Source organism: Coturnix japonica, chromosome 20 (assembly GCF_001577835.2).
Source record: "Coturnix japonica isolate 7356 chromosome 20, Coturnix japonica 2.1, whole genome shotgun sequence".
Classification (NCBI taxonomy): Eukaryota; Metazoa; Chordata; class Aves; order Galliformes; family Phasianidae; genus Coturnix; species Coturnix japonica.
The window spans coordinates 3,995,113-4,022,177 of record NC_029535.1 but is presented as its reverse complement, the minus strand read 5'-3'; the positions used below and the strand labels follow the sequence as shown (position 1 = coordinate 4,022,177).

Below are 27,065 nucleotides of genomic sequence, written 5' to 3'. Positions count from 1 at the left end.
GCACCATTCAGACCTTATTGTGGACATAGCCTGAAAAAATCATATACTCCTACAGTTTGTGTCAAAGTCATCATTAAATCCAGTCTTCACCAGGTTTGGAGATTTTCTGCAGATTTTTGCTGGTGTAACTAGTCTCAGAGAGTTCTAATGTTAGTCAATGGCAGCACAGTAATGATCTATTAATTAGCCAGTTTCTATCAACACCCACGGTGAAACTTTATTACCCATGACAGCAACCGGGCTGTGATAGCAATCTGCCCTCAGAATCATTTGAGGGAGCTTTCACGCTTGCTGAATAGTCAACATCTCCAGCAGTATCTTACAAAATCAAATGGTATTTCATAAAGCTTTCTCACCATCAAATATACCTGAATCAGGGAATAAAGAGGAAAAATCCCAAACATGCCAAATAGTGCCCTTTTTTTGTACCCGGTATGAATATGGGTATAATACATCAGCTCCCACTGCACTGAAACTTAGTGCTTCCCAACTGACACAGCCATACAAGAAACACAAGAACAGAGAGCTGGGGATTGTCTGGAGTAATCAGATCTTTGGTGTGAAGAATCCTCAGCACCATTATTATATATTTTCTAATTGTGTCATGGCAGTATTGCTGTGTCACAACCCAGCCTTAGCATCATCGTGCCAACTACCATAGGTCACATGTGGCATACTTCTATCTAAACTGTGCTGTGAGGTTTAATTAGGGTATGTGGGCAAGCATACCTAAATTAATTTCAGATAGCTGCCAATCTTGCACAGCAGCTAACTTCAGCATGGATTGGCCACTGAGTGCTTAACCAGCATCCTGGGAGTGCTCCAGCAGCCTGCATCTGGGTGCTGTGCCATCCTGCTGTCTCCTAGGGCAGATGAAGACTCTTGGACATACCCATAATCCTTGAAAGTGTAGGGGCTATCTGAGAAAACATGGAGAGAGTGCTGGAGTATAGTGGTGGAAAATCACAGCTGATTCACTCAATTAATGGGCAATATTAAGTCCCATAAAATAAGTAAAAAAATACATAAAATGGGATTATCTTTATGCACATTAGCACAAAGGGAGGCACTGTGCTATTTCTAATGTGAATCAATATTTTGACAAAGCTGATATTTACGCTCACACATTTCCTCTCCTTTGATGCCCACGTGGGAAGTGGCCTCACAAACACGGGTTGCCAAATGCATATTCATTAGCCTTGCAATTGGCTAATCCAATAAAAGAAAGAAACAAAGAAAGAAATAAAGAAAACTGAAAAAAAAATAAAAAAAATCCATGCCCTGGTAACGTGCTTATGGAGTCATTTATTGTAAACACGATCCAAGCAGCTCATTTCGGGTGTGCTACTAAAAGCTTAAAGAATTCTGGCACTGCTCAGCCCCAAGCCAAACCCTGCTCAAAGGAAGGGCCTTCAGCCCAAGCCAAATGGAAAAAGGGAATTAGAAGGATGTTACTCATTCATTACTGCCACTTTAATCACTTAGAGGTCCAATTAAGAATAAATCATTAGTATTAAGTTACTTTATCCAAGACTCTTTATAACACACATGGCTGGGTTTGGAGGGCTCTCAGTGGCTAGATGCAGTGTGAGCTGAGAAAGGCAGGCAGACGCTGGTTCCCCCCTCCCCTTCCCTTTCCCCCTTGCTATGAAATTGATAAATGAAGGCTGCATTCTAGGTGCAGCAGTAATTTCTGTAGTGCAGTCAAGTGCTAGGTCCCTTGTCTCCCGCAAGCAATGAGGCCGCCGTCCCCTTTAATGCTGCAGCCTCCCCCTGGGCTGCCAAAGGGCCGGCCCAGAACCTGGAGAGTTTCATTTCACAACCCCCCCATGTGGAAACCCTTCCTTCATTAACAGATCTGTCCTTTCCAGAGGCAGGGGCAGAGGGAATGGAAAAGCCGGGAGGGAAAGTGGCAGCCATCCTGCCTGGCTCCTGCCTACCACCACAACCCATCTATTGCTGGAGAGACGATGGAGTGGCATCATCCTGGATACCTTCCTCTTCCCTTCCTTTTTCTCCCTTTCTTCCCAAGGAAGGAATTTCCCTGGTGGCCCTGACCACTATCTGGGAAGCATATTTCCTTCTAATCGGTTTTACAGCTCTTTTAAAGTAATATGTCAGATCATTTTCTCCATATACATAGTTAATGAAAGTAACCCTACAAATTCATTTTAAATAGATGGAAGTTGTTATAACCCTGATCTGGAATTTATTACATTCATTACAATCTTGCTGAAGTAGGTAATGTAATGGACTATTACTTTTATTATCTTTTTAATCCCTCAAAATTATTAGGAACTGACTAATATTTGGCATCACCCTGTTAATGTTTAAACAGAAATTGATATCTTCATTCATCTAATGAATGATGAGGTCTTTTTTTTCTTCACAGAACTGAAGCTGGTGACTTTGTCTTTCAATCTGTACTAGGCCAGGAGTAACATCATAAACTACCAATGTCTTAATTTTATGAAATCAACCCTTTTACCAGGTTATGGGAACACCTTGCAGAATTACTTCCATGGCTCCTAGGGAAAGCCTGGACCCCACTGGTTTCTGTGAGGAATAGGTTAAGGTTTTGCTTCAGCACACAGCCAGAGTTTTGCCTCCTGACCAACGAAGCAAAGCACAAAAATTGTGCTAAATCTTTCCCTCATCATGGCAAACTTTCTTTAAAACTCTGTGGCAGTGGTAGTGTTCCTCAAGAGTATCCTCAGATCAGCTTCCTCAAAGCACAGCTTCCCTGCACACAACCTTTCGGTTCCATCCCACCTGTTCAATACCCAATGGGAGGCAGGTAGCCCCATCTTAATCCATCATTCCTTCCTATAAACACAAGCACGTCCTTCTCATCTCCCTTGTTCTTCAGTAGTGACACTTGCAGATTCGCTGTGAAAACTTATTTTTGGGCTTCAGGAAGAGGCCATGCATTTCATCGTCTGTGCTAGATCTGGGAGAATTTCAGGAGCTGTTTCAGGGCAGCAGATCAGAATACCAACATGTGGTAGAAACCAACCAGGGTCTACGCATGCTCTCCTGTGTGAGGCCACCATCATCTACTGGTAGATGTGATGTTAGAAGAGTTACAGCAGGGTTTTGCCATTTTCTTTTAACCCCAGTAGACTAGGAGCAAAGTCACCAGTAACTAATAGCAGGAGTAGAGTTCAACCCCATGCAAATGGCTTTTCTCCTTTTCCACCCGGCATCTATCACTTGGACTTCGCTTAAAGTCCTTTGCTATGTCAGTAACTATTGGACACAATTTCCCAAGAAACCTAAGTGATGAGGTTCCATTTTTTGAAGTTATTTAGATAGAGACTGTAATGTGCAAACAAGTTTCTAAAGGAATTTTCCAAAGCACCTCAATTTTACTTTAAATTGGCAATGATGCAGGTGCTTTGAGTCTTGCAGAGAATACCTGTTTGTACTTTGACATAACTTTGTAGAGCTTTACAAAAAGGAATCGGAGTCACTTCTAAAATTGCACTAACAAATCTGGCCCTTTGGCACTTCCAGCAATGTTACCCAGCATGCAACCTTTGAAAACATCCAAGCTATGTTTTAATGCTTTTAATCTGCACCTCACCTTACAAGTGTTATTAATATTCATTATAGATTAAGGCCAAAATGAAGATAACAAAGAGTTCTTCACAGTTTCCTTTGAGTTAAAACTGGGTTTTGCAGCACAGTGCAAAGGAAAGCAAAGAAGTTTCTTTGGACAGTAGCCCTAAAAAACAGCTACAGAGGTGTGTGTGTATACATATATATACATATATATAAAAGACCTTTTTGTTAGTGTATAGGTGAAAAAATGCACAGAGTTCTAGCATGATGAAAGAACAACAAAGCGGACACATAGTGTCATTTATTTTCATTTGTGATAAAAAAGAAGAAAGAAAAAATATAAAAATTTAGATGTAAACCTTAAAAGTGAAACATCTTCTGTGTATTGACCCAGCAAAATGAATATTAGTTAATACATATTCCCTGAAGTAAAGAACCCTGAGACAAAACACAAAGGGTTAGTGCTAGCTTTTAGTGAAAATAATGAGAGCATCAGCAGGAAAAGGCTGCTTGTGCTGCATTCCGGGAAGCTTTGGTAATCTGGCAGAAATAACCAATCTGCAAAGGATTACCTGCTATATTCACATATTCAAATACTGCACTGTGCTCTGTATTCTGAGATGGGGTCAGAGATGCAGCTGGGCTCTTTCTTTTGGTTATGATGGACTGATGGCAGCTTTTACCAGCTAAGGGTCTGTTCCGAACATCATCATGTTTTGAACTCAAATGTCCTCTCAAAGATCAATTACCATTTTAATCTTGTAACGCTGAACCTGCTGCAGGTACCTGACCAGAATAATCACTGAGCCGTGCCCATGCTCTGAGCCACAACCTGTTCCCAGCTCACAGACCAGACACCCACAGAAAGATGCATCAGAAGGATGCTATTTAGTACGACTTCTGTGCTTCTACATACATTAATAAATAAAATAAATGTGCTTTTTGTCTTCCTACTAATTTTGAATGGACAAATATCCAAATGGCTTTGGTAGGTGGCTCACAGAAAAACATCTCTCTCAGTCACACATTAATACCAATACTTTCTTGCCTTGCATTAATGCTGTCTGTGTTTCCTGATCTGCTGCTGAGGCAGAGGAAAAGAATCCCTTTTTTCGTATTCCAAATACGGCTTTAATAAGACTGAAACTCTCTCTCTTTCTCTGCTTATAGCCCTACAGCAAATAAATGGAGGTGTCAGCCCAACACCCTTGTAGGTTTAAACTGAATGGAAGTGTCCTTTTGAAAAGCTTGTTCTGTCTGACAGTCCTGAATGTGCTCCTATTGCAGTTCCTTTGAACACCCATCTTTTCTGCGTTGGTACTCTGCTGACATGGCTTTTCGTTTAGTTAAAGATTAACAGAATGCTACAGGATGTCAGGACTTTGTGATAACTTAATTGCACAAAACAGAGTTGTTCCTATGCAAATGGGAGGATAATTGGGCACTAAGAAATTACTCCCCCCTGTATAAAGATGGCAAAGTGGATTTTGAACACACATAGGGAATAATAATCTATTACCTTTTATTATATTTGAAAAACGTAGTTCACAGTTTTTATGATGAGTGTTAGACGTGTGTTTAATAGCATGGGGATATTCAATTATGTACATTAAATATAAAGTCTGGAAGCTCTAAAGTCTCCTTAGCTTTAAGTGTATGTTAACAGCTGACATTGAAATTAACATAACAACGTGGGAGCTTTGCAATATGTTCGTAACCTGTGAATCATAACAAATATTCTCAGGGTATTTGCAAGCCAAAGGAAACATGGTGGACACTCTTTTAAATGAGGAAACACAGCAGAAGCTCCCTGAAACTGTTTCTTTGTTATAATTATCTTTGGGCAAGAGTAAGTATGAGATTACAGCATCATCTAAACACATATCATAAACCAGATAGAAAAATGATATTATAATCTCAAATGGGACAATCCTGGGGCAATTGATGCTACCCAGAGTAAAGGTCTGGGGCAAAGAGCAGAGTGTGAAAAGAAGGGCAAAAAGGAAAGTGATGTGTTGTGGCTGTGGAACTGGTGGTACTATTTACCAAACTACTGAAGACTCACCTCTAACAATAGCAAGGCATCATAAACCAAGGTCTGTGAGCTAAGCCCTGTCTCACGTTGAAAGGGCAATTACAGTGCACCACATCCTCCTCCCTCAGTGTTTCACTGCAGACGCTCAACACTTTAGGAATTCTAAAGCACAACAAAATGGAAATGGTATTGGAACAGAAAGAGACTCCCGAAATGAACTGTACGCAGTCCGTTGTGTTGGCATGATTGATACTGGAGCATGTAGGTGTAATGAAACTGATGCTGTCTCTTCTGCACCTGTGATTTATTGAGTACAAATTTAAGATGAGAAAAGGCCCCATACCAGGAGCTGCATCTTCCCCCTCAAAGAGGGTATGGTCATCCATCACCAGCCATTGCAAAAGGCCCAATAGTGAGCGGCTCATCAGATGAGCCAATAGTCTCTTTGTTGGGATTCCTAACAAGTGTTGGATCAGCAAAAGTCTATTTAGGCTGGTGGACCTTTCAGGACCAATTTGTAGTGGGTCACTGATTCTGCTAGTGTATTATCTTCTTTACTACTAGTACCAGTTGGGCAAGCAGCAAAGATTAATGATTTTAGCTGCCGACTGTTTGTGGCAATCTACTGCTTCTGGACCAAAGATTAAGATTTTTTTGTGCTTTACTCGAAAGGACACACCTTTTATCCAGGGCCCTGTTTTATTTGCTGAGTTCTGTACAAATAATAATAATAATAAAAAATAATGGGCACCTCAGCTGCATTTTTTAATGGCAATAAAGGGGATTTTTGCTGGTGCACAGTGCAACAAAAGAGTTTTGCAAGGGAATAATAAAACTCAAAGCCAAGAGTAAGTTTCAGTCTCGTTGGGCTGAGGAAAATGGCACAGCACAGCTCTTTCCTTCATCCCACAATACACTTTGCTGGGAAAAGGAAAGAGAGAAATAGGGCTCTCCCCAGCAAGAGATAATTTGTTTTCCTATGTTAATCTTTCTTAATTTTTCATAGCAGAAATCCTCATATTGATGGATATAATGATAGTGCAAAATACCTTGAGACCCATCCGAGGGCAGCCTGGAGCTGCTGGGATATTGAGTGGATTTGTTCACTTTTTCAGACAGTTTCTCTGTAAAATAACTCAGAAATGACATTCCTGTGACTGCATCATCCCCAAGGCTATCAAATCTGGCAGTCCTGTTTACCATGGGAGCACTGACCGATGGCTTCTGAGAAAGCAGATGAGAAAGGGGAGAGATTTTGGTGACTTTGTCTTTTTAGCTGTCTCACTGGCACGCCAGCAAACAGAGAGATACATTCCTAAGATCAGAAGGTGGTACAAGACATGGGACGTCTCCAGACAAATGCCACTGGCTCCTTGTAAAAACACAAGACATTGCACTGATTAGCTCAGAAGAGACGTGCCAATGTTGAAGAGATCAGAAATGGAAATCTAGTGACTTAAGTAATTCAGCTGTTGGAAGAACAGACCCAAACAGGTTAAAATAACTCAAACTACAGTGTTTCTGAGGGCCTTGCTGCAAGTCTTCATTATTAGTGTTATGTGTACTAGAAACTTTCCAGGGGCCAAGGCAGAGGTTGCAGCCCTGCCATAGGCAAAGGTCAGAAGAAAGACAGGTGCTGCTTGTGGTGGGGAAACGGTTCAGGAACCAGCACAGCTCCTGCAAGGATCTCGCAGGGGCTCGTTTTTGCAAAGGGCTTCAATTGCAGCCATGCAAGGCCCATGGGTGAGCTCGGGACATCCTGTGTGTGCTCCTGCAGCTTTCACATCCCCGAGAGGTTGAAGATGTTGTGCTGAGCATTTCCAAAGGAAAGCCTAGGGCTTTCTCTCTGTTGAAAACTAGGACAAAACATCCAAGTGTGTGAAAAATGCGCTCATCAAGGATCTAATTTTTAAGGAGAAGAATTCTATAAATGACCTAATAAAAAAGTGATCTAATTGTTTCCACAACTGCTTCCTAAATTACCAGGGCCTTTTCTCCTCGCTTGTCATTGTTCACGGAGTCATAAATCACAACCCAGGAGATCACTCAGCTCTTGACAATTTGCAGCCGTACTCCCGCGTCCGCATTCAGCTGGGCTGCGACCGCTGACGAGCTGTGCCTTGAGCAGTTGACAGGTGCAAAATAGCACAAGCAACAAGGATACTATCAAGTCAAGAACTATTTATTTATTTATTTATTTATTTATTTTAGATGCTTATCTTCTATTCTTCTTATGAGCACTGTCAAAAAACATGGGTACTCCAAGGTTAGATGCTTCAAAAATCACGTTACGCTATATAATATGAGCTTTCTTCTGTGCCGTTTATTGGAATATGGTTGTGATGGTGTCAGACAGGAAAGGCCTCTCATTTAAAATAACATTTATTCAAAGAAGTCTTCCATGCGTTTCATGCAGGTTGTCTTCTCACTTCAATCTCAGAAACATCATCAAACTCAGAAACTTTCATCAAACGTGAGGGAGGACGATGAAATTTTAGGAAAATCATAGAATCACACAATCATAGAATCACTAAGATTGGAAAAGACCTCTAAGGTCATCAACTCCAACCTCCCGCCTACCACCAGTATTGCCCACTAGACCACATCCCTCATTGCCACATCTCTACATTCCTTGAACATCTGCAAGGACGGTGACTCCATCACAGCCTGTGCCAATGCCTGACCACTCTTGCAGGGAAGAAGTTTTTCGTAATATCCAACTTACCTTCCAGAAAAAGAAAAGGAAAAAGAGAAAGAAAAATTGCAACACATTGAGTCTGGTTCTTTGTTTGGTGGCCCAAGCACTGTCTGTGGCAGCATGTCCCTGGGAGTAAGGAGCTGAGTGGGGCTCCTCTGGGTGGGAGTGAAGGGATTGCTCCTGCCCCTGCTTGCTGCTGCTCTTGGGCATTGCAAGGCAAACAGCACTCCTGGCAGCATAGGCAGGCGGAGGATGATGATGTATGTGTTTTAAATCCCAGCTAGGCAAACAACAGTAGGTGTTTCTCAGATTTGATCCACCAGATGACAAACGCCCTTCGCTCTTTTGTTCCCTCAGAGAAATTGAGCTTGCCCGTTGTGCAGCTGTATTTCATTCCCTGGCCAGCGTGGCAGACATGTTTTGACATTGCTCAGTGAACCAGGGCCATTTTTAAGCATGCAGCTATGGAAAGTAGGCTGCATCCAGCACTGTGAAACCCCACACTGAAGTCTCTCTTTCTTCATGTGAATTGAAGAAAATACCCTTCCCAGCCCACTTCACAATTAATCCCACAGTTTATAAAGTTCAAACTCATTCTTCCAGACACTTTCTTGGAATTAGTGCTGTTAAACAAAACAATTCAATACTAGAAGTTAAGCTAAACTCATAACTTCTGGCAAGTTCTCTTGTCAGTTTGTTTTGGGATGGTCATCCCATTGCTGCAGTTCCTCTCTTTCAGAAAGCTCTCTCATTTCTAGGGAAAGTAACAAAACCAGTTTCTTCAGTGAATCACTGGAAGGTGACCTCACCTTTGTCCAGAAGGAGCAAACACCTGCAGAAAGCTGGGACTTTTCTGGCCCATACAGAAGACACAAAAAAGTAAATTTAATAGAGCCTGTGGAGATCCAGCTGGGTCATGAAAGGTGCAAATGGTGCTGGAGGGGAATCTGTTCAAATTCAGGTCCTTCTGCTTAGTGCAGGTTGTGAAGAAAAAAATAGAATGCCCCAGATGTAGAGACTTTGTGAAGAGAGCATATCAGTAACCACTGGAGAATTTCTTTCCTTTTCACTCTAAGTAGTTCTTTGCCATATCCAAGTTCAGACTTGGATGTCTTTTTTCCCTACTGAATTTGAAGGCAAAGTGCGCAGCTGGTCTAAACTCTGGATTTCTGCATGCCACATCGACCTGCTTGAAGGGAGAATTGTGTCTCCACTGATGACATGGAATAGCTGGAGCCAAGAAAAGGGCAGTGCATGTGGTGCAGATGGCCAGGAGCTGCTCAGCAAAGCATGGCTCAGCAGTGAGCCAACAAGGCAGGCACAGAAATGCCAAATGACATGACCAAGGCCACACAAGAAGCTGGAGGCACAGCAAGAAAACTGAGGTTAGAGGAGATCTAGACTGGAGATAAGGAAGAAGGTTTGGCACTGAGGGCGGTGAGGCACTGGCACAGGTTGCCCAGAGAGGTGGTGGTGCCCCATCCCTGCAGACAGCCAAGGTCAGGCTGGACGGGGCTCTGAGCACTGATGGAGCTGTGGGTGTCCCTGTTCAGTGCAGGGGAGTTGGGCCACATGGCCTTTAAGAGTTCCTCCCAACTGAAAAGACTCCATGATACTATGATTTTTCCCCTCTGATTCCATCAGTTGTCAAACTTTTGGAGTGCTGCGCTTACAGAAACCAACCAGAGTTTCAGTGGTTTGAGGTCAGGCCCAATCACAGCAAAACCCTGGGGCAAAATGTGTTTTTCCTCTCCCTTCCCTCCAGCAAACGCATCTCTCAACACTTTCTGTGGGGAAGGTCAGTCCTTCCTTGGAGTCCCCTGAATACAGAGAAGCTTCTGGGAGCACACTGAGCAAATGGGTTGTTTTGAAAGGACAAGTTAGCTCTATAATTTGCCTTCACAATGTGTTCTGCACTCTAATTACAAATGCAAACACAGTAATTGAGAACAGCATCATAAAACTCTAAAGGAAGCCATAAGTGATATAATACACGGACATGTTTACCATTTGGTGCAGCAGAATGCCTCGGTGATGTTTTCCCCATGTTTAAACAGGGTGGAGATTTGCTTTTCTTTCATAAAGTTAATTTCACGACAGCAATTCTCCCCTCCGCCTCCTTGCTCCTGAGCTTGGGCTAATTTAAACCCAGCTTTCAGAAAACAGTTCCTCTCTTTTCTCAACTGGGAAAAGCCTCTTTTTCTTTTTAATGATAAGAAAAGGTTAATTAAAGCTATTCTGGAGGGAATAAAGAAGGGAAAACTGCAGTGTGCCCTCCACCTGTGCTGCCCCGTCCCACCTGAATACACTCTACAGAGCTGGAGGCTGTGCTGCTGCTCCCCCAGTCCTGCTGCTGGGTGATGTGTTTACCTCCCCTGGTCACCTCCTTGTCCCTCTCAGCTCCCCAAGCCGTATGGATGGTGCAGGCAATAATGGTTCTAGTTCTGCTCCATCCGTGCCATGAACTCTGCCATTTGTTGGGGGATGGGGAAGAGGTCAAAGCTCCAGTGATTGCAGGTAGAGCAAAGGTGAGTAGTTCAGATGCAGAAATGGTATATGAAATCTGGCAGGCTGAAAGCTTTCATTATGCAAGGAGAGCAGGACATAAACGTGGTGCAGTCCCACGTTCCTGTTTTCCTTGGCTTTGTCCCTTTTTCCTTGTACTGCCTGCTCATCTCATATATCACCCTCCCCACAACAAACCACAGTTCTGTTCCAGCAAAGATATGGGCTGTGGTCCTTGAGAGTCCTCCTGGACACAACACAGCAAACAGAAGGGAAGTGGAAAAATGCAACTGATATCAGCCCCGTGCAGGTGCAGTGGGAGGCTGGGCAGTGGCAGAGCAGACAGGAGGGATGCTCGATTTCCAGAGGTGCTGAGTGCCTGCAATACATCGTGACAGGTTATCCATCAAACCCATCACCTCTTGGGAAACCTGATTACCCCGGTGGAAGCCCTCATTATGAGCATTTAACTGGTTCCTGCGGGTTTAAGCCAGCCAGTTCAGTTTAGGAATGGGTCACTGGGATTGGGGTGGACAAATCCTTTGGGAGAAAGAGGTCCAAGGGCATAGAAACAGGTGTAGGAATCTATGGAGGTGTCTAGCAAGTTACTAATTAAAAGGTAAAAAAATAAAAAAATAAAAAGGATATTCTATTTCTAAAATGTTGAACCAATAAAAACAGCTCACACTTGGCTGGTTAGAGCTGTGCATCAGGTGACTTGAACAGATGTCTCCAGCTGGGAATTCTTAGATGAAATTCTCTATCTTCTCTCTTATTATAAGCTGGTTATTAAAGAAGTACATTCGAGGTATAGAAACGTGTGTTAATTCTAGCCTGGAAAATAAAAGAAAACAGAAACCACACATACATCACCAAGAGGGAGGTCATGGAGGTGTAATCACAGCTTTAAAGGGGTGAAGCCCCCAATGTGGATGTTTGCAGGATGAAAACACAGCTATTAAAATACTGCAAGTACAGAGTGAAGGTTGCATGTCAACAAGGCACTTGTACTGCAAGCACAGGCAGTGTTAAAGGAGGCTGTCCCAGAGACTGCAGTTTGGTTATTTATGTGCAAATAGTCATTAACTCTGTGTGTGTGTGTGTGTGTGTGTGTGTGTGTGTGTATGTGTGTGTGTGTGTATGTGTAGATTCATTCACTGCAACTTGATATATGTATATACATATACATGTTCAATTTTCAGCTGCATTTCTGAATGAATTCCTGTGTTCTTCTTTCAGCCCAAGTCTGCCCTGAGGAGGGATGAGTGAACAGGACTTTGCATGGCTGTGCAATGCTGCAGGAGCTGCTTCTTTCCTGCTTAGCAGTGGTAGGAATGCTGGTATGTATTCTGCACCTGCTAATGTGAGTGGATTTGAGGGAAACAAGAGGTAACCACCTCCTTTGATACAGGAAATCCAGCATACTACATTGGATTGCTGCTAACACAGACATAGGAATGAAGCATCCTTCGCTGACCACCTTTCCTACTGAAGCACCTGGCCCTTCCCCTCTCCTTGCTGAGTGTTTCTGCATTTTCCTTCTCTACATTCAGGGAGATGTGGGCACAGCTTATGGACCTAAGGATGACCCATACAGCATCCAGACCATGTGGCTGCAGAGCATTTTGCTCAGGCAGCACTGGGTGAGGATTTATGTGTAAAAGAAGCAAGTTGGGAGCTGTTGTCTTTCCCCTGTCTGGGCAGCAGCTAAGGAAGCGTTCCTCAGCCTGGCAAGGAAAGCAAGCAAATGTATTTCCTCAATATTGTTCCCTTTCTTTGTCTTCTTTTTCCTTCTCCCATTTAGGGCTTAAAAACATTTCAGGAGGAAGGTAGAGGTTTGCAGAAACCACTTTGTTTCCAGTTCTGCTCGCCTTTCTCTCTCACAAACACACAAAAGGACCTTAATTTCAGTGAATAACAGCTTTCTAGTAAATAGGTCCTTGCTTTTCTTCTGCACCTGGATGCGTGCAGAGGGGCCGGCATCACAAGATTGCTGTGTTTCCTTGGGTGAATAAAGAGCTCCATTCCCAAAGGGCGCAATAAACCCCATCCTTCCTCCTCTGATCAACAGCAGCGCGGAAGCTGCAAACCTGACCAGTACATCAAAAAGGAGCTTGAAAAATACTTTGAGCAAAAAATGCTAACGGTGCATCCTTCCCCTGTAACTGCGCCGATATTAAATCAGGAAACAGTACAGAACAACCACAAAACATATATACAGGGGCTGTCAAAGCAGAAAGAAAACAAAATCCCTAATGGGGACTAAAGGTGCAAAGAGCAGAAGGAAGAATATGCAGCATGGGCTTTATGATTATATTTAAATCCTTATGCAGCGAGTGCCAGAAAGGGAATTCCAACAGAAATCTGTGTATAAGCAGGTTTGGGTTTGTTTGTTTGTTTGTTTTTGTTTTTTGATCCTGGACTTTGTGCAATGAAAAGGGGTTACAGATCATGGAAGAAGCTCTGAGGTGTCAGAGGAGCCCTGAGCTGGAAGGACAGTCCCTGATCCTGCAAGGGCCACATGCTCAGCTCAGTGGTAAGGAGCCCTACTGGTGCTGTGGTGTTCTATTGAAAGGATGCTCATATAGGGCTGCACTTCTTCATGCATAACTGAGGCCACATCTTCCTCCCCTCATCCTGGGGCATCTGAAATCTGTTCAACCACAGAGTGCCCTGCTGAGCTGCTTGGGAAAAAAAAACAAACAAACAACAGAGGCCAGAAAGGTGGGCTGACCTTTACTGGAAGGTTTTCTGGCTGCTTATCACTCTCTGACATTTCTCCCTTTTCTACGCCCATTGCAAGGAAGCAAAAAGCTTTTCCCACCCAGAAATCTGTGTATTACTTCTGTATCCAGGAAAGAAGCAAGATAAGCAGGAGAGAAAATGTCCCTAAATGAGAGGTGCTCAAGTTCTGAAGTGTCTGAGAAACCTTTGTATGCCAGATGCCATTCCAGGATACAGATGCAGTGATTATAGTCCAACAGCTTCTGCTGGCTCCTTCAGATCTGAAGGGCAACTTCTGATCGCCCAGAGAGATTCTGGTGATGCTTGTTTGCTAAATGCTCCTGGAGGTGCTTGGATGATGAATTCAGCATGGCAGGGTCCAAGAGGGGAGCAGGACTGAGCCAGGCTCAGGAGGAAAGCAGGCCCTAGAGAGGTCTAAACAGGAGATTTTGTGCTTCTGGAGCAGGAGTTTTCTTGCTATATACAAGGGTGGCAGTTAATAATAGGGTGGCAAGGAGAATCATACGGGGAGTATGTATTAGAGGCAGTGTTAGAAAGGGCTGTAATGGGACAGCACTGTTTGGAAATGATGAGGGAGAGAAAGACTCCCTCGGGAAAAGATACAAATAAACCGGATCGCCTCATTCATAGCACTACGAGCCCAAGGCTGAAAGAAAACTGAGAACGGAGCTGCTCGCTGCCGTCTGCCCTCACGGGCCGTTAAAGAGCGAGAAACGGTGCCGGTTGTCCCGAGGCATCCGCTGCCCTTCCAGCGCTGCGCTCAGGCCCCGAGCAAACTGCAGAGGGTGCCAGCGAGGAGTTCGCTGTGTTCCCTGCGAGCGCTCCGCAGGGCGGCAGGGATGCACCCGGCGCCCCGCAGCTTCACCCCGCAGCTCTGCGGGACAACGTGGGGGCTGCGTCCGCCTTTGGGATGGGGATGCGCGGAGGCAGAGCGGTACCGAAGCGCTGCGTTACGCGGCGCCCCTCGGCTCGCTCTGCTCTTTCAGCCCTCCTCCAGCCCCCGCTTCTAAAGGAATTCCGTGCCCCCAACCCCGTCCCGAGCCCTTCAGCCCCGCTCGGTGCTGCTCCGACGGCAGACACAGTTTAAAGGAAACGCCTTCCAATCAACGCCCTCAATCACGCCGTCCCGTGTAGTGGCACCTTGCCAGGTGCGCTTATTCTAAGAGACACCCCATTCTCCTTTCCGAATCCCTCCCGAATCCCAAATCCTCCTCTCGGTTACACCGCCCTCCCATCCCAGACAGGGATTTAATGCCGGGGAAAAACAACCTCCCCCCCCCCAGCCCCCCCGCTCCCAACCTACCCTTCTGCGGTCGCTGCTCCGCTTCCTTCCTACACGTCCACCTGTGTAAACGTGTCTAAAGTTATTGGGACCGGCCCCGCTTAACGGGCTCGGGTTAAAATCTGAAGAGACCCCACCGAACCTCGGACGGTTCCGTAGCTCATTTTATACCGCAAAGCTACCGTGCAGATTTTGTGCGGAGCGTGTTGCACTCTTTACTTCAATAGAAAAGAGAAGGAGAGAGGAAACAAAAGACTTACGATTACCATTAGTAATTTAATCCTAAATTCGTGGGCCATTCCCATCAGCCCGAACAAGCAAACATCAACACTTTTCTTTCTGATGCACACGGATCTGCGATAGATGATTAACCAGGTCCCTCTCTGCTTGCACAGGGGAAAAAATATCCTGACAAACGGCACGGTGCTTGCTGGCAGCTCGAGAAATTAAAAAGCAAGGGAAGGGAGGTAAGGATTAGGAACGAGATGCCCTTCTGCCCCGCCAGCGCTGGCTGCCGGCCGGGGGTGATGTCGGTTTGTGGGTTTGTTTGTTAACAAAAGTACCATTTCAGACAACGTATCTCATTGATGTTATGGGGTGAAAAAGAGAATGCTGGGGGAAATGTAGCAGTCAGAGACCAAAACCGAGGAGCGCTTCTCACCATGGAAAATCCATCAGTGACTGTCTTCTCATACTTATCAGTTACCAAAATCTGCTTTCTAGGAACAGGGGATTAGGACTCCACAGTAATACGATTCCCTTTTTGAACGTGAAATGCACAATTCTGGCTGAACCCTACGGAACCAAACGCACGTATTATCTGTAGGCATCAGTTTAAAGGCGAGATTTCGCATTTCAGAGGCTCAGGACCCGCACTGCTCTACGCGGACACGCGGGATGAGCCGACCTGAAATGACACCATCGTACGGTTTGAACGCATCCTGATTTTAACCGGGAGTTTCCCACAGGGAGGAGGGAGAGAAGGGACAACGGAAAGAAGTCATTTTGTATCCGAAACAAACCGTCCGAAAAAAAACACAAAAGAAAAGAAAACTACCAAAAAACGGATCTTAGAAAGAAAAACCCAGTTAAACGCACTGGACGGCTTTTGGGTGTAGGGAGTAAGTCGCGACTTGAACAAAAATTGCCCGGGAGGAGCGGGATGAAGGGAAAGTGGTGCCCCGGCGCGGGGATGCCGGGCAGGTGGGGCCGCTCCGCGCCGTGCGCTCCCTCCGCGGGTGCGGAGAGGGAACGGCGGGGCGGGGGCGGCAGCGCTGCCCGCAGGAGCCGCAGCCCCCGGGCATCGCTCGCTCCGCGTTCCGGGAGCGAACGGCGTCGCAGGGCCGGGGATGCGGAGCTTCCCCTGCGCGCAGCTCCGCGGTTCGGCTGCGGGTCCTCGCGGCAGAAAACTCTGCCTGGGCTGCCAAGCTGGGCTGCTCAGCCCTGATCCTCTTCTGCTGAGGCAAAGCTATTTCTTCCCCAGTCCTCACTAAAATATATATATATATTTCTAAAAAGGGATTGGACAGAGGGAGATCCCCCCAACACACAACGGTTGAATTAAAAGCTCTGCAATAAAAAATATCGGCCTTTCACTGGGAATTCGGGGCAGAAAGCTCTCGGTGTTTCATTCAGCCAGACTTGCACTGCCGCAAGTTTTGAGGGATATGTGTTTTCTTGAGGGAGTGAGGGATGGAAGAGCAAATAAATGGACTCGCAGAGTGCCCTGAAATTTTACGGCGATGCTGATTGAACACGCAGAACCAAACTGTAATTCACAGCTTAAAAGATTAAGAAGAGACAGAGTGCGTATGGACAGGGAGATAATCAGATCAATGCTTCCTCCACCTTTCAGTAGCTCCACCTTGTGAATATACCTCAGTAATTATGATAGGAAAAAAAGTATTATCCGTCTCATGGCACATTTCGCTGGGCTGCTTCCTCACTTCCTAAGCGCTCGCCGCGGTTCCCTTTCCCTCTGTTTCGGGACCGATTCCCCCCACACCGCCACCGATCACGTTTATGGTGTAGGTAGAAATAAAGCTCTCGCCTAGCACCCTCCAGGACCTCAGAAATACGAGCTGCTGCTTCCCCTGGGGAAGCTGCTGGCTCTCCCCGGGCTTACCGGGAGGCAGTCGGAGACGGGACGGGGACCGCCGAGCTCCTGCCCCGCTCCGACCTCTCTTCGGTCCCGGAGGGGCACCGAGCTCAGCTCTTTGTGCCTCTGGGCTCATCGTTCTCAGTGAAAATATATATATATATATATATTAAAAAAAAAAAAGGAAAATTTCCTGAATTTGGCAGCGATAGGAACTCAGCAGCGCGGTTCTCTCCCAGCGCTGCGCTCCACGCGGGATGTTCCCACGCGTGTCCCCACTTCTGCCTTCGGAGCGGGCGGTGGGGAGGGGAAGGTTGCTCTCTCAGGGGCTCAGCCCTTTCCCGGCCGGGTTTGGGTCCGGAGGGACTCTCTGACCCCCAGAAACATCACGCGTGGGGACTCCGGCGGGTACCGAGCGCGTCGGGCTTCACCGATCCCAGGCGTTTTTTGTATACCCCCTCGGCACATAGAGGGGGAAAGCTGCAGGGAGGCTTCACCCTGCAGCACCGAGCCGACCCCGGAGCGCCTGTAATGCCGAGGGAGTTCCAAAGAACCCCCCGGAGCCCTCCCCGCAGCCCACTCCCACGGGCACAGCCGGGACTTGTTGGCAGAGCGGCACTTAGTGCGGTTCCCTGCGCGGCCGCGGACCGTTCCGCGGGGACCATCGGGGCTGCGGGCATCGCCCCGACAGAGCGCACGGATCTGGTAGGGAGAAAACAGAACACTCTCCGCTGGGCACTTTAAGGGCACGATTTCTATCCCAGCACCTGAAGGGGCAGCTCCCTTCTAATGGATTTCTGAAAAGATGAAAGATTTTAAAGTATAAGGGGTTATTTTATTTGCTTTCTTTTCTTTGGGGTAAATCATTGAGAGGGAAGGGACGGGAGGATGCTGAGCGCCGGGTCGTCCTCCCGGCCAACCCCCCCCTCCCTTTTTTGTTTTGTTTTCTTTTTCCGGGTGTTTTTTACCCCGTGAAACGGAGCCGTTATTCCTAAACGTCACTTGGTGTCGCACTTTCTGTCTGTTTGAGGGTAAAAGCAGCGTAAAAAAGAAGCCTTAATCTCCCTTAATCGTTACAAAATGTTCAGGGGGAAAAAATAAAAAAATAAATAAAAATAAAATAAAAATCCTGTTACCGGACCCAAAAGGAATAAAAAAAAAAAGAAAAGAAACCAAAAGCCTCACAAGCCGAGCGCTCCTTTGCATGCAGTCACTGAGTTAGAGATCAGCAGAAGAAAGAAAACGCGGTCCCTCAGAACTGCAATGTGACTCTATTTTCTCCCTTTCACCCCGCCCCCCCCCCCCCGCCCCCAATATTTGAGATTGTCTGTGTCAATGCCCGCGCTTTACTTTACGGAGAGATTTGCTTCCCGTAACCGGGAGGGTTTCCCCGGCTGCCTGCGGACTGACAGCCCCCCCCCCCCCCCCCAATAAACCTCCCCCTCCCTCCCATCAGCTCCGGTGCTTCCCCGATCCCATCCCCTGCGCATCCCCCGCAGCCCCGCACTTCTCCCGGCTGAACCCGCGCATCTTTCGGCCCATTTTTCCTCTGTACCATCTCACGGGTGGACGGTCCCCCGTGAAGTTGGAAGGGGAGACGCGTGTGCACGGGATGGGTGAGGAGTTGGGGGGGGCTGGGAAAGCCAACTGCCTTGAAATGTGCTACGGGACGGCAACGGGCAAAAAAGAGACTTTGTTATATTTAGAACAAAGGGACGGGCAGGATGTCCCCGAGCCCTCCTCCTTTCTGGACTGCAGAAAAAAAATAGGAAGGGGGGGGGGGGGGGGGGGGGGGGGAGCCCGGAGGAGCGGGGCGAGGAGCGGGGCCGCTCAGCTGGCGCTGCGGAGCTGTCACGCCGCGGTCCGCCCCCGCCGCACCGCCCAACCCCGCCGCCCCCGCCGCACCGCCCGGCCCCGCCGCACCGCACCGCCCGGCCCGGCCCCGCCGCCGCGCTGCCATTGGCGCGGCCGCCGCCGGCCCCGGCCCCCGCCGCGCTCTCGGCGGGCACGGCCGTATAAGAAGCCAAGGGGGGCTGCGCTGCGAATCACAGCTGCACAACGAGCTCTGGAGGCGGCAGCTACATCGGAGCGCTGGGTTTGTCCCGTCCCCCCTCTCCTCCTTTTTTTTTTTTTTTTTTTTTTTCCTCCCCTCCCTTCCTCCTTCCCCTCCTTCCTCCCCCTTTTCCCTCCCCTTCCCTTTGCGCGGCGAGAGCCAGAGAAAACTCCCGTGCAAAGCCCGGTCGCTGCCGCACAGCCGGTGCGCTCCCGGAGCGGAAAGTTGCGGCACGCTCCGGCGCTCCGCTACCGCGGGGAGAAGGCTCAGGACTTACAAAACCCACCCGGAGGCGCGGGCTTAGACCTTCTGCACCGTTCTTCTCGCTTCCCGCACGGCCCCGAAGGCAGCATCTTTGTTTTGTTTTGCTTTTGACCTCCTGCCGCTGCTCCTTTCTCCTCTCCGTGGGCGTCTGAGTGCCCGGAGCCGCCGGCGGTGCGCTGCCAGCGCTGATACCCAAAGCCGGGAGGCGTCGGGCGGCCCCGGGAGCCGGCTCGTCCCTGGCTTTGTTGCCGCGGTCCGAAGAAGCCCCAGAAGCCGGGAGAAGGAGGAGGCGGCGGTGGTGGAGGGGGGAGCAGAGGAAAGGAAGCGAGAGGCGAAGCGGAGGCAAAGTTTCTTTGGAATAAGGAGAGCGGCCAGCCCTCTGCCAGGCTGCGCGCTGGGGCCAGGTCTCCAGCCCCCTCCGCCCGGAGAGGAGCCCGCAAGACAGCGATGGCCGGAGAGCTGAGCATCGGAGCTGAGCTGCCCACCAGCCCCCTGGCCATGGAGTACGTCAACGACTTCGACCTGATGAAGTTCGACGTGAAGAAGGAGCCCCTGGGTAGGAACGACCGCTCGGGCAGGCACTGCACCCGCCTGCAGCCTGCCGGCTCCGTGTCCTCCACCCCCATCAGCACCCCCTGCAGCTCCGTGCCCTCCTCGCCCAGCTTCAGCCCCACCGAACAGAAGACCCACTTGGAGGACCTGTACTGGATGGCCAACAGCTACCAGCAGATGAACCCTGAGGCGCTGAACCTCACCCCGGAGGATGCCGTCGAAGCCCTCATCGGCTCCCACCAAGTGTCCCAGCAGCTGCAAGGCTTCGAGAGTTTCCGGGCCCATCACCACCACCATCACCACCACCAGCACCACCACCATCAATACCCCGCCGTCACCCACGAAGACCTGGCGGGCAGCGGGCACCCTCATCACCACCACCACCACCACCATCAGGCCTCTCCCACCCCTTCCACTTCATCCAGCTCCTCTCAGCAGCTCCAGACCTCACACCAGCAGCATCCCCCCTCCAGCAGCGTGGAGGACCGGTTCTCGGATGACCAGCTGGTCTCCATGTCCGTGAGGGAGCTCAACCGGCAGCTGCGGGGCGTCAGCAAGGAAGAGGTGATCCGCCTCAAGCAGAAGAGGAGGACCTTGAAGAACAGGGGCTACGCTCAGTCCTGCAGGTATAAACGCGTCCAGCAGAAGCACCACCTGGAGAATGAAAAGACCCAGCTCATTCAGCAGGTGGAACAACTCAAGCAAGAAGTGACCCGGCTGGCCAGAGAGCGAGACGCCTACAAGCTCAAGTGTGAGAAACTTGCAAGCAATGGCTTCAGAGAGGCCGGCTCCACCAGTGACAACCCGTCTTCCCCCGAGTTCTTCATGTGAGTGCTTAATAAAAGTAATTAAAAAAGAAAAAAAAAAAACAAAAAAACAACAAAAAAACAATATTAAAAAAAAAAGCCCAACAAGAAAAAGAACCCACCCGACCCCTGACCCCCATCATTCCCACCCCTCACCCCCTCTTGCTCCCATCCTCCTCTGACATCTTCATCATCTGTCTGCTTGACTAGAGAGAAAGAAGGAGACGAACTTAGAGACTTGATTTTTGTTTTTGCAGCATCCAGTCTTCTAGATTAGCTGTGGGAAAAGTAGGCTGGGGGTGGGGATGGGAGAGGTAAAGTGCAACTTTTTGACTTCGGTTTGCGAGTTAGAGAGAGGGACAGAGGAACGGGAGAAAAGGACAAGTGAAGCATTTTATAGATCGCTTGCTTGCAGAACGAGATGGACTTTAAGAGAATAAGGACAGAAAAAGACAATGAACGAGCCTATCTATGAGCTACTGCCTGCTCGGGAGGAGAGAGGACACACACAGCACCATCTCATGCACAATTTACCCACTTGGGAAAAAAAAAGTGAATAATCAGAAAGGACAATATATGCAAACTCTTCATATATTGCCTGCTTAGAGAAGAAAGAAAAAGTTACAGGACTCAGATGGGACATTCAATCTAAGAGAGGAAAGAAAGAAAGAAAGAAAGAAAGGAGAAAAAGATAAACTCATCAGTTTTATTGCCTGCTTGATTATATAGAAAAAAATACGAAAATCTGCATTAAAAATATTAATCCTGCATGCTGGACATGTATGGTAATAATTTCTATTTTGTACCATTTTCTTGTTTAACTTTAGCATGTTGATCATCGATCATAGATTTCTGTTGTTTTGTTTCATTGGTAAGGAAAAGCATCGCGAGTTACCCCAAGTTTTTACTGCTTGTGCAGTTTTTGTTGGTTGGTTTTTTGCTCTCTTTATTGTTTTTTTATTTCTTTTATGGTCGTCGGCTTGTAAATATCTGCTACTTCAAACCGCACAGGAAGAGAAAACAGAACATAAAGCAAAGTAACATTTCAGCAGGCTGGTTGTACGGTTTGGTTGGTATTAAAGAGATACTTAAGGGGGGAGGGGGGGGAAGGAAAAGTTATGGGCATTTTGCATTCGGAAAAAGAGAAGGGGGGAAAAAAGGCAACTTTGTATATCTGGTGCACTTTTAAGTTGTGTGGTTTTTGGTTGTTTTTTGTTTTTTTTTTTTGGTTGTTTTTTTTTCTTTTGTTTTTTAGTTTTCATTTTGGTTGTTGTTTGTTGGGGCAGAAGAAAGGAAAAATAACAAAACGCGAAACCAAAACGTTTGGATGGCATTGACAAACCCAGACTGAATGGTGAATGGAGAGGGGGGTGGTTGGGAGGGGGTGAAGGCGGCTCCGCTCCTCTCCGCTCCGCACCGCGCACTCAGGGCGGCCCGGCCCCGCTGTTCCCGGCAGGAGGAGCCGCGATGCTCCGCTCTGCGGGCGCTCCCTGGCGCTGTCAAGCTGGGTTTCCCAATGCTTCGAACGGTAACGCTTCCTCCGAGGAGGCGACGCCGCCGCTTTGAAAGCGTTATTCTTTTGTAATCTGCTTCTCCGCTTCCCTATGCAGCGAGTGAAAGTTTTTAGCCGAAATTAATTTGCAGTTTGTATAGTAGCGGTAGTTTGGAGTCTTATGGGTGTTTTTGATGACTTTTTTTTTGTTTTGTTGTTTTTTTTCCTCCTGCAGGTCAGTAAAAGGATTTACGTTGCACTGACAAAAAAATATACCAAAATGAAAACTTATTTTTTAGTTTCCTTTTAGGATAGCTGGCACTGCTGGCCGGATGCATTTTAAGTTTGTATTAGTTTCTAAATTAACAGTAATAACAAGATTGTAATGAACAGCATGGTGCTTGCAGTTTTAAATATTGTGGATATTAGTCACGCATCAGAAAACGATCTTTGGTTTTTACTGATTCAACTGTGTTGAAATCAAGACATTGCAGCAGCGGAGATAAGAAAAATAATAATGGTTTTTATTTCATGTAAAGTTCAGAAGGGATCAATTTCAAATCCTGCTTACGATATGAAAAACAAAAAAAAATATTAAAAAAAACCAACCTGGTCTATTGTAGTTTTATTCAGACTGGTTTCTGTTTTTTGGTTATTAAAATTGTTTCCTATTTTGCTTATTAAAATCATTGAAATGGCATTTCTTGGAGGGATCCGTTTCTCTGCCGTCTCGTGTTCCGAGTAAAAAAGAAAGAGGTGATGACAAACTTGAGGACATGAAGCTCTCGGAGCGCTGTCCGGCCCAAGCAGCTCTGCTCTCCCCCCTTCTATCCACCCCCCCCCCCCCCCCCCCCCCCCAGCGCTGCGTTGCCCGCAGGTTACGCTGCCCCGAGGCCCGACCCGGCCGTGGCAGATCGGGGGCAGCCCCCACCCGCAGCGTTGGGCAGCGGAGCCCACCACGTCGGGCCGCGATCCTCCGGCCTGGGCGGCCCCGCTGCAGGGCACTGCGAGCTCTCCTGCGTTTCTTTCTTGTTCTCCTGCTTTCTTTTTGCATTAAAAAAGGAGAGGATTTGGCCAAGTCTGCCCTTCCCTCCCCCCCCCACCCCTTCACCACTCGCCCCCCGCTCCTTTGGGATTCACATCCCTCCTCTCCATCTGCACTCTTTATTTATTCTGGCTCTCTTCTTTTTATTATTATTATTAATATTATCTTTTTAAGCTCGAGCAACGGGTGCTTTGCAAGACTTTAGATGTGAATGGAGAAGGGGACTGACTTCCCCCCGCCGCCCTCAGCACCCCCCTGCCCTTAGCAGCTCTCAGTGCAGATAATGGCCCTCTCCTCTCATCCCATCGGGGTGAGGCGTGTTTGGGGAACAGCCGCCTAAGGACAGAGTGTGGCAAAAAAAATCAACAGCGACTACGGTCCCCTAAAACCCACATCCCTTCTTAAATCGCATCCCTGCCTGCTCGGAGCTGGGGTGGCTGGCAAGGGGCTGGTCCCGTCTCTATGGGTCAGGCCTACAGGAGCTGTTCTGCACGGGGACAAGACTTTGTGGAGGGAGAGGATGAGAGCCTGGCTGTGACTGCCTGGCCGTGCCTGCCTTCCTTCCCTCTTGCCAGCGAACGCTATGGCTGCAGAAAGCCTGAGAGGAATATTGTTTGTGGGAACTGCCACCGCATATTAATGTCCCCTCATGCATGCATTGAATAAATCACTGGGGCTAATTGAACAACAACAACAAAATAGGGAAATAGGCCTTAGAAAAGCCCTCCAGATTCCCACCGCCGAGCAGTGGCAGCGCCGGGGCAGCCCCGTTACCCAGTCCCCGCCGCACCGCCGGTGCATTTGCAGCACCCGCTGCCATTCCCCAGATTTAACCGAGCCCTTCGGAAAGAAAAGAAACCGCAGCCAAACCCCACAGCGGGCACAGCCGGGGCCGGTGGCTCCGGGCCGTTCGAGACTGCTCCCACTGCCCCGTGCCACCCGGGGGGCTCCGGGGGGGGGGCTCTGATGAACCATGGGGCTGAGAACCGCCGGTCCCTGTCCCCAGCGCAGCCCGGGCCCGGGCTCTGTAGCAACGGGGAGCGGCTGTCCGGGGGTGGGGGGTTGGGGCGGGTAGGGCCTTCCTGAGCCCCTCCACCGGGGCAGCTCCAGCAGCAAAGGGTGACCACCTGCACCCCAGCTGTTCCACGCGTTGCCATCCCCGCATTACGGCTTTGATCTCTCGCTGTTCATCATTGACCTCTAAAGTGCTGCTGACACTGGAGTCGGGGATGGAGAGCAGCTTCGTGAATCGATAGGGCCGTCCCGGGCGCGGGCTGCCCGTGGGATTCTCCCCTACGAGAATGCTCGTTTTCCACCTGCAGCGCTGCGGAAGATCAGCGGGGGGTGAAGCATCTCCGCTCCCAGCCTTTCTTCTTTGCCCTGTTCTGGACCCTCTGCTTTGCCTGCCCCTGCTCTGCCCTTCCAAGCCCCTTCTTCCTCCATACATCTCGGTCCCGGCACCTTGATTCCCCCGAGGCTCGGAGACTTCAAGCAGTCACGGAGAGCTGCAGTAGTGCCCACGGATGGCACAGTTCGAAGAGGAGCATCTCCTGCTCCGGAGATCTGCCAGCCCTCCTTGCCATTGAGACATTCCGGACCAAAGATGCAAAAAGGAAAGGAAAGGAAAAAAAAAAAAAGAAAAGAAAACTAAAGAAAAGAAAACTAAAGAAAAGAAAATTAAGAAAGAAAGCCTAGGCAAAAAGCACTCCTCGGCCCCATCCGCTCCTTGCAGCCTCGGGAGCGGGGTGACAACAGGACAGGACAGGACCCTGAGCCGCACTCGGAGCCGTCCGTGCAGCCCCGGCCCTGGGATGTGCTGGGATGTGCTGAGGGCCCCGGGATGTGCGGGGACAGCCGTGCCCTGGGTGCTACCGCAGCTCTGCTCGCACCGCAGACGCAGCTCGAACCCCGGCGGCCCCGCGCAGCCCGAGGATGGATGGGCAGTGCGGAGGGGAGGGCTCTGAGTTTGCATCCCGGGTCTGTCCGCCGGACGAAGGTTCAATGGTGATCTCGTGTAGTGCAGGAGGACGATTCCCTTCAGTGAAAAATCTTATTATTTTGTTTGATCTCGCAGTTTTGCAAGAGCTATTGCTAACAGCTGTGGAGAGATTTGCATCCCCCCTCCGGGGCAGAGGTGACTACTGGCTACGGCTGCTCCCAGAACTAAACGAGGCACTCGAATAGGAAACACAATTGGCAGCAGCCCCCCTCCCCCATTTACTGACACCGAACTCTCGGGCTGTCCCTGCCAGCCCCACGGGCGGCTTTAAATCGTCCCTTCCCTCCTCTCGTCCAGGAGAATGTACAGAACCGATCGTCCCTAATTCCATAACAGAGAAATCTAAGACTGAAAAAGACTTCTGGGACTGGAGACAGCTCCATCAGCCCAACACTTTGCAGAGATGCTGAGTGCCGGTGCCGTGCTGTGGATGAGCACAGAGCATAGGAGCGGGCAGGAGAGATGCGTGCTGAGGATGAGCCAAGGCTGGCGAGAGATAACGGTTCCCAGCTGTTTTAGGTTTTTTTTTTTTTTTTTCCCTATCCTTTCCGTTTTCTTTTCCCCCTCCAGCTGGCGCAGTGCCTGCCCGGCTCTCGCAGCCCTCTCGCTGCCTCTGATTGACAGGCCGAGGTCAGGGAGAGCTCTGCGGTGCTCCTGGTGTCGGGTTTCGGGGACTCCAGATAAAGCAGCTTCAGCTCTAGGCGACCCCTGCGGCCCCGTCGGGGCAGGTGAGCATCTCTCTGCTCACAGCTCTGCCCGGCAGTTATTCCTTTTTAATTCTTTCCAACCCTCTCAGTCATTTTCCCTTTCCCTTTCCTTTTCCCGTTTTCTTCATTTTTCCTTATTTATCTATTTATTTATTTAATTCCCTCCTTATCTGGGCAAGTTTCCCTTCCCTTCCCTTTCCTTCCCTTCCCTTCCCTTCCCTTCCCTTCCCTTCTCCTTCCCTTCCTTCTCCTTCCACTTCCTTCTTCCTTCCCTTCCCTTCCCTTCCCTTCCCTCCCCCTCCCTTTTCCCTTTCCCTTCCCTTCGCCTTCCCTTCCCTTCCTCCCTTCCCTTCCTTCCCTCCCTTCCTCTTCCCTTCCTTCCCTTCTCCTTCCCTTCTCCTTCCTTTCCCTTCTCCTTCCCCTTTATTTTACTCACTATGTTTCACTCCATTACACTTACAGTAAGTCTGAAGTTACTCACACACACAGGGGCACACACACACCACACTCTAAATAGCTCATTGCATAATGCTGCATGGCGTGCTCTGTGCTGCAGCATGCAGCGGTCTGTTAGGACCCCACACTGGACTTTTGTTTTATGCAAGAAGGAGAAGAAGAAGGAGAAGAGGGAAAGAAAAATGAAAAAGGAAAAAGATGGGGGGAAAAAAAGGTTTCAGTGCTTTTTTTTGACTTAAACAGGGACTTTTAGCAGCAAATTTTGAGCACAGCATAAAGTGCTGCAAAACGTTTTCCTGCTGTTGCATCCAAGACTCTAAATTTATGGCTGTGAGCCGTCCCTGCCCATCATGGTGCATGGAAGTGTTAGAAAATACATTGTGGTGTATTCAAGAGCTGCACAGCAAATCCTTGGCCTTAAAGAGAATTGCTCCAGTGGGAACTTTGTGTATTCATAGGTCTGTCAAGATAGGGCTGCAATAAATGTATTGCAGCAAGGAGGGAAAACTGCATTTCATGCAAAGAAAGTGGAGCGTTTCCTACCCCATAGAGGCTGCCATTAGGTTTTAAAGATAGTTGTCCTCTCCCACATTTTATTTCCCCTTTAAAAGTTCCACTGTTTGTCTCAAGGCACAGACGCAGAACACCGCATCTCCACTTTATACATGTGTTCTTTTAAAAGGTTTGTTTAGATAAGGAAGCCAATGCTAACTGCTCTCACTTGAAAGAAATTAAATATATAGAATGCTAAGCCGCTGCTAAAA

The 27,065-nt window shown here is 48.4% G+C and overlaps 1 protein-coding gene across 1 annotated transcript; it reads left to right on the top strand.

The window, feature by feature from the left end:
- Window positions 1–18,962: 18,962 nt before the first annotated feature.
- Window positions 18,963–22,794, top strand: MAFB (MAF bZIP transcription factor B). Its single transcript, XM_015881450.2, has one exon. The coding sequence runs from the start codon at window positions 19,692–19,694 to the stop codon at window positions 20,625–20,627; it is 936 nt and encodes a 311-aa protein (XP_015736936.1). The 5' UTR covers window positions 18,963–19,691; the 3' UTR covers window positions 20,628–22,794.
- The last annotated feature ends 4,271 nt before the right edge of the window (window positions 22,795–27,065 follow it).

What these genes read in the sequence shown, in the direction of transcription:
- MAFB (XM_015881450.2), top strand. Translation starts at nt 19,692, where the DNA reads ATGGCCGGAGAGCTGAGCATCGGAGCTGAGCTGCCCACCAGCCCCCTG.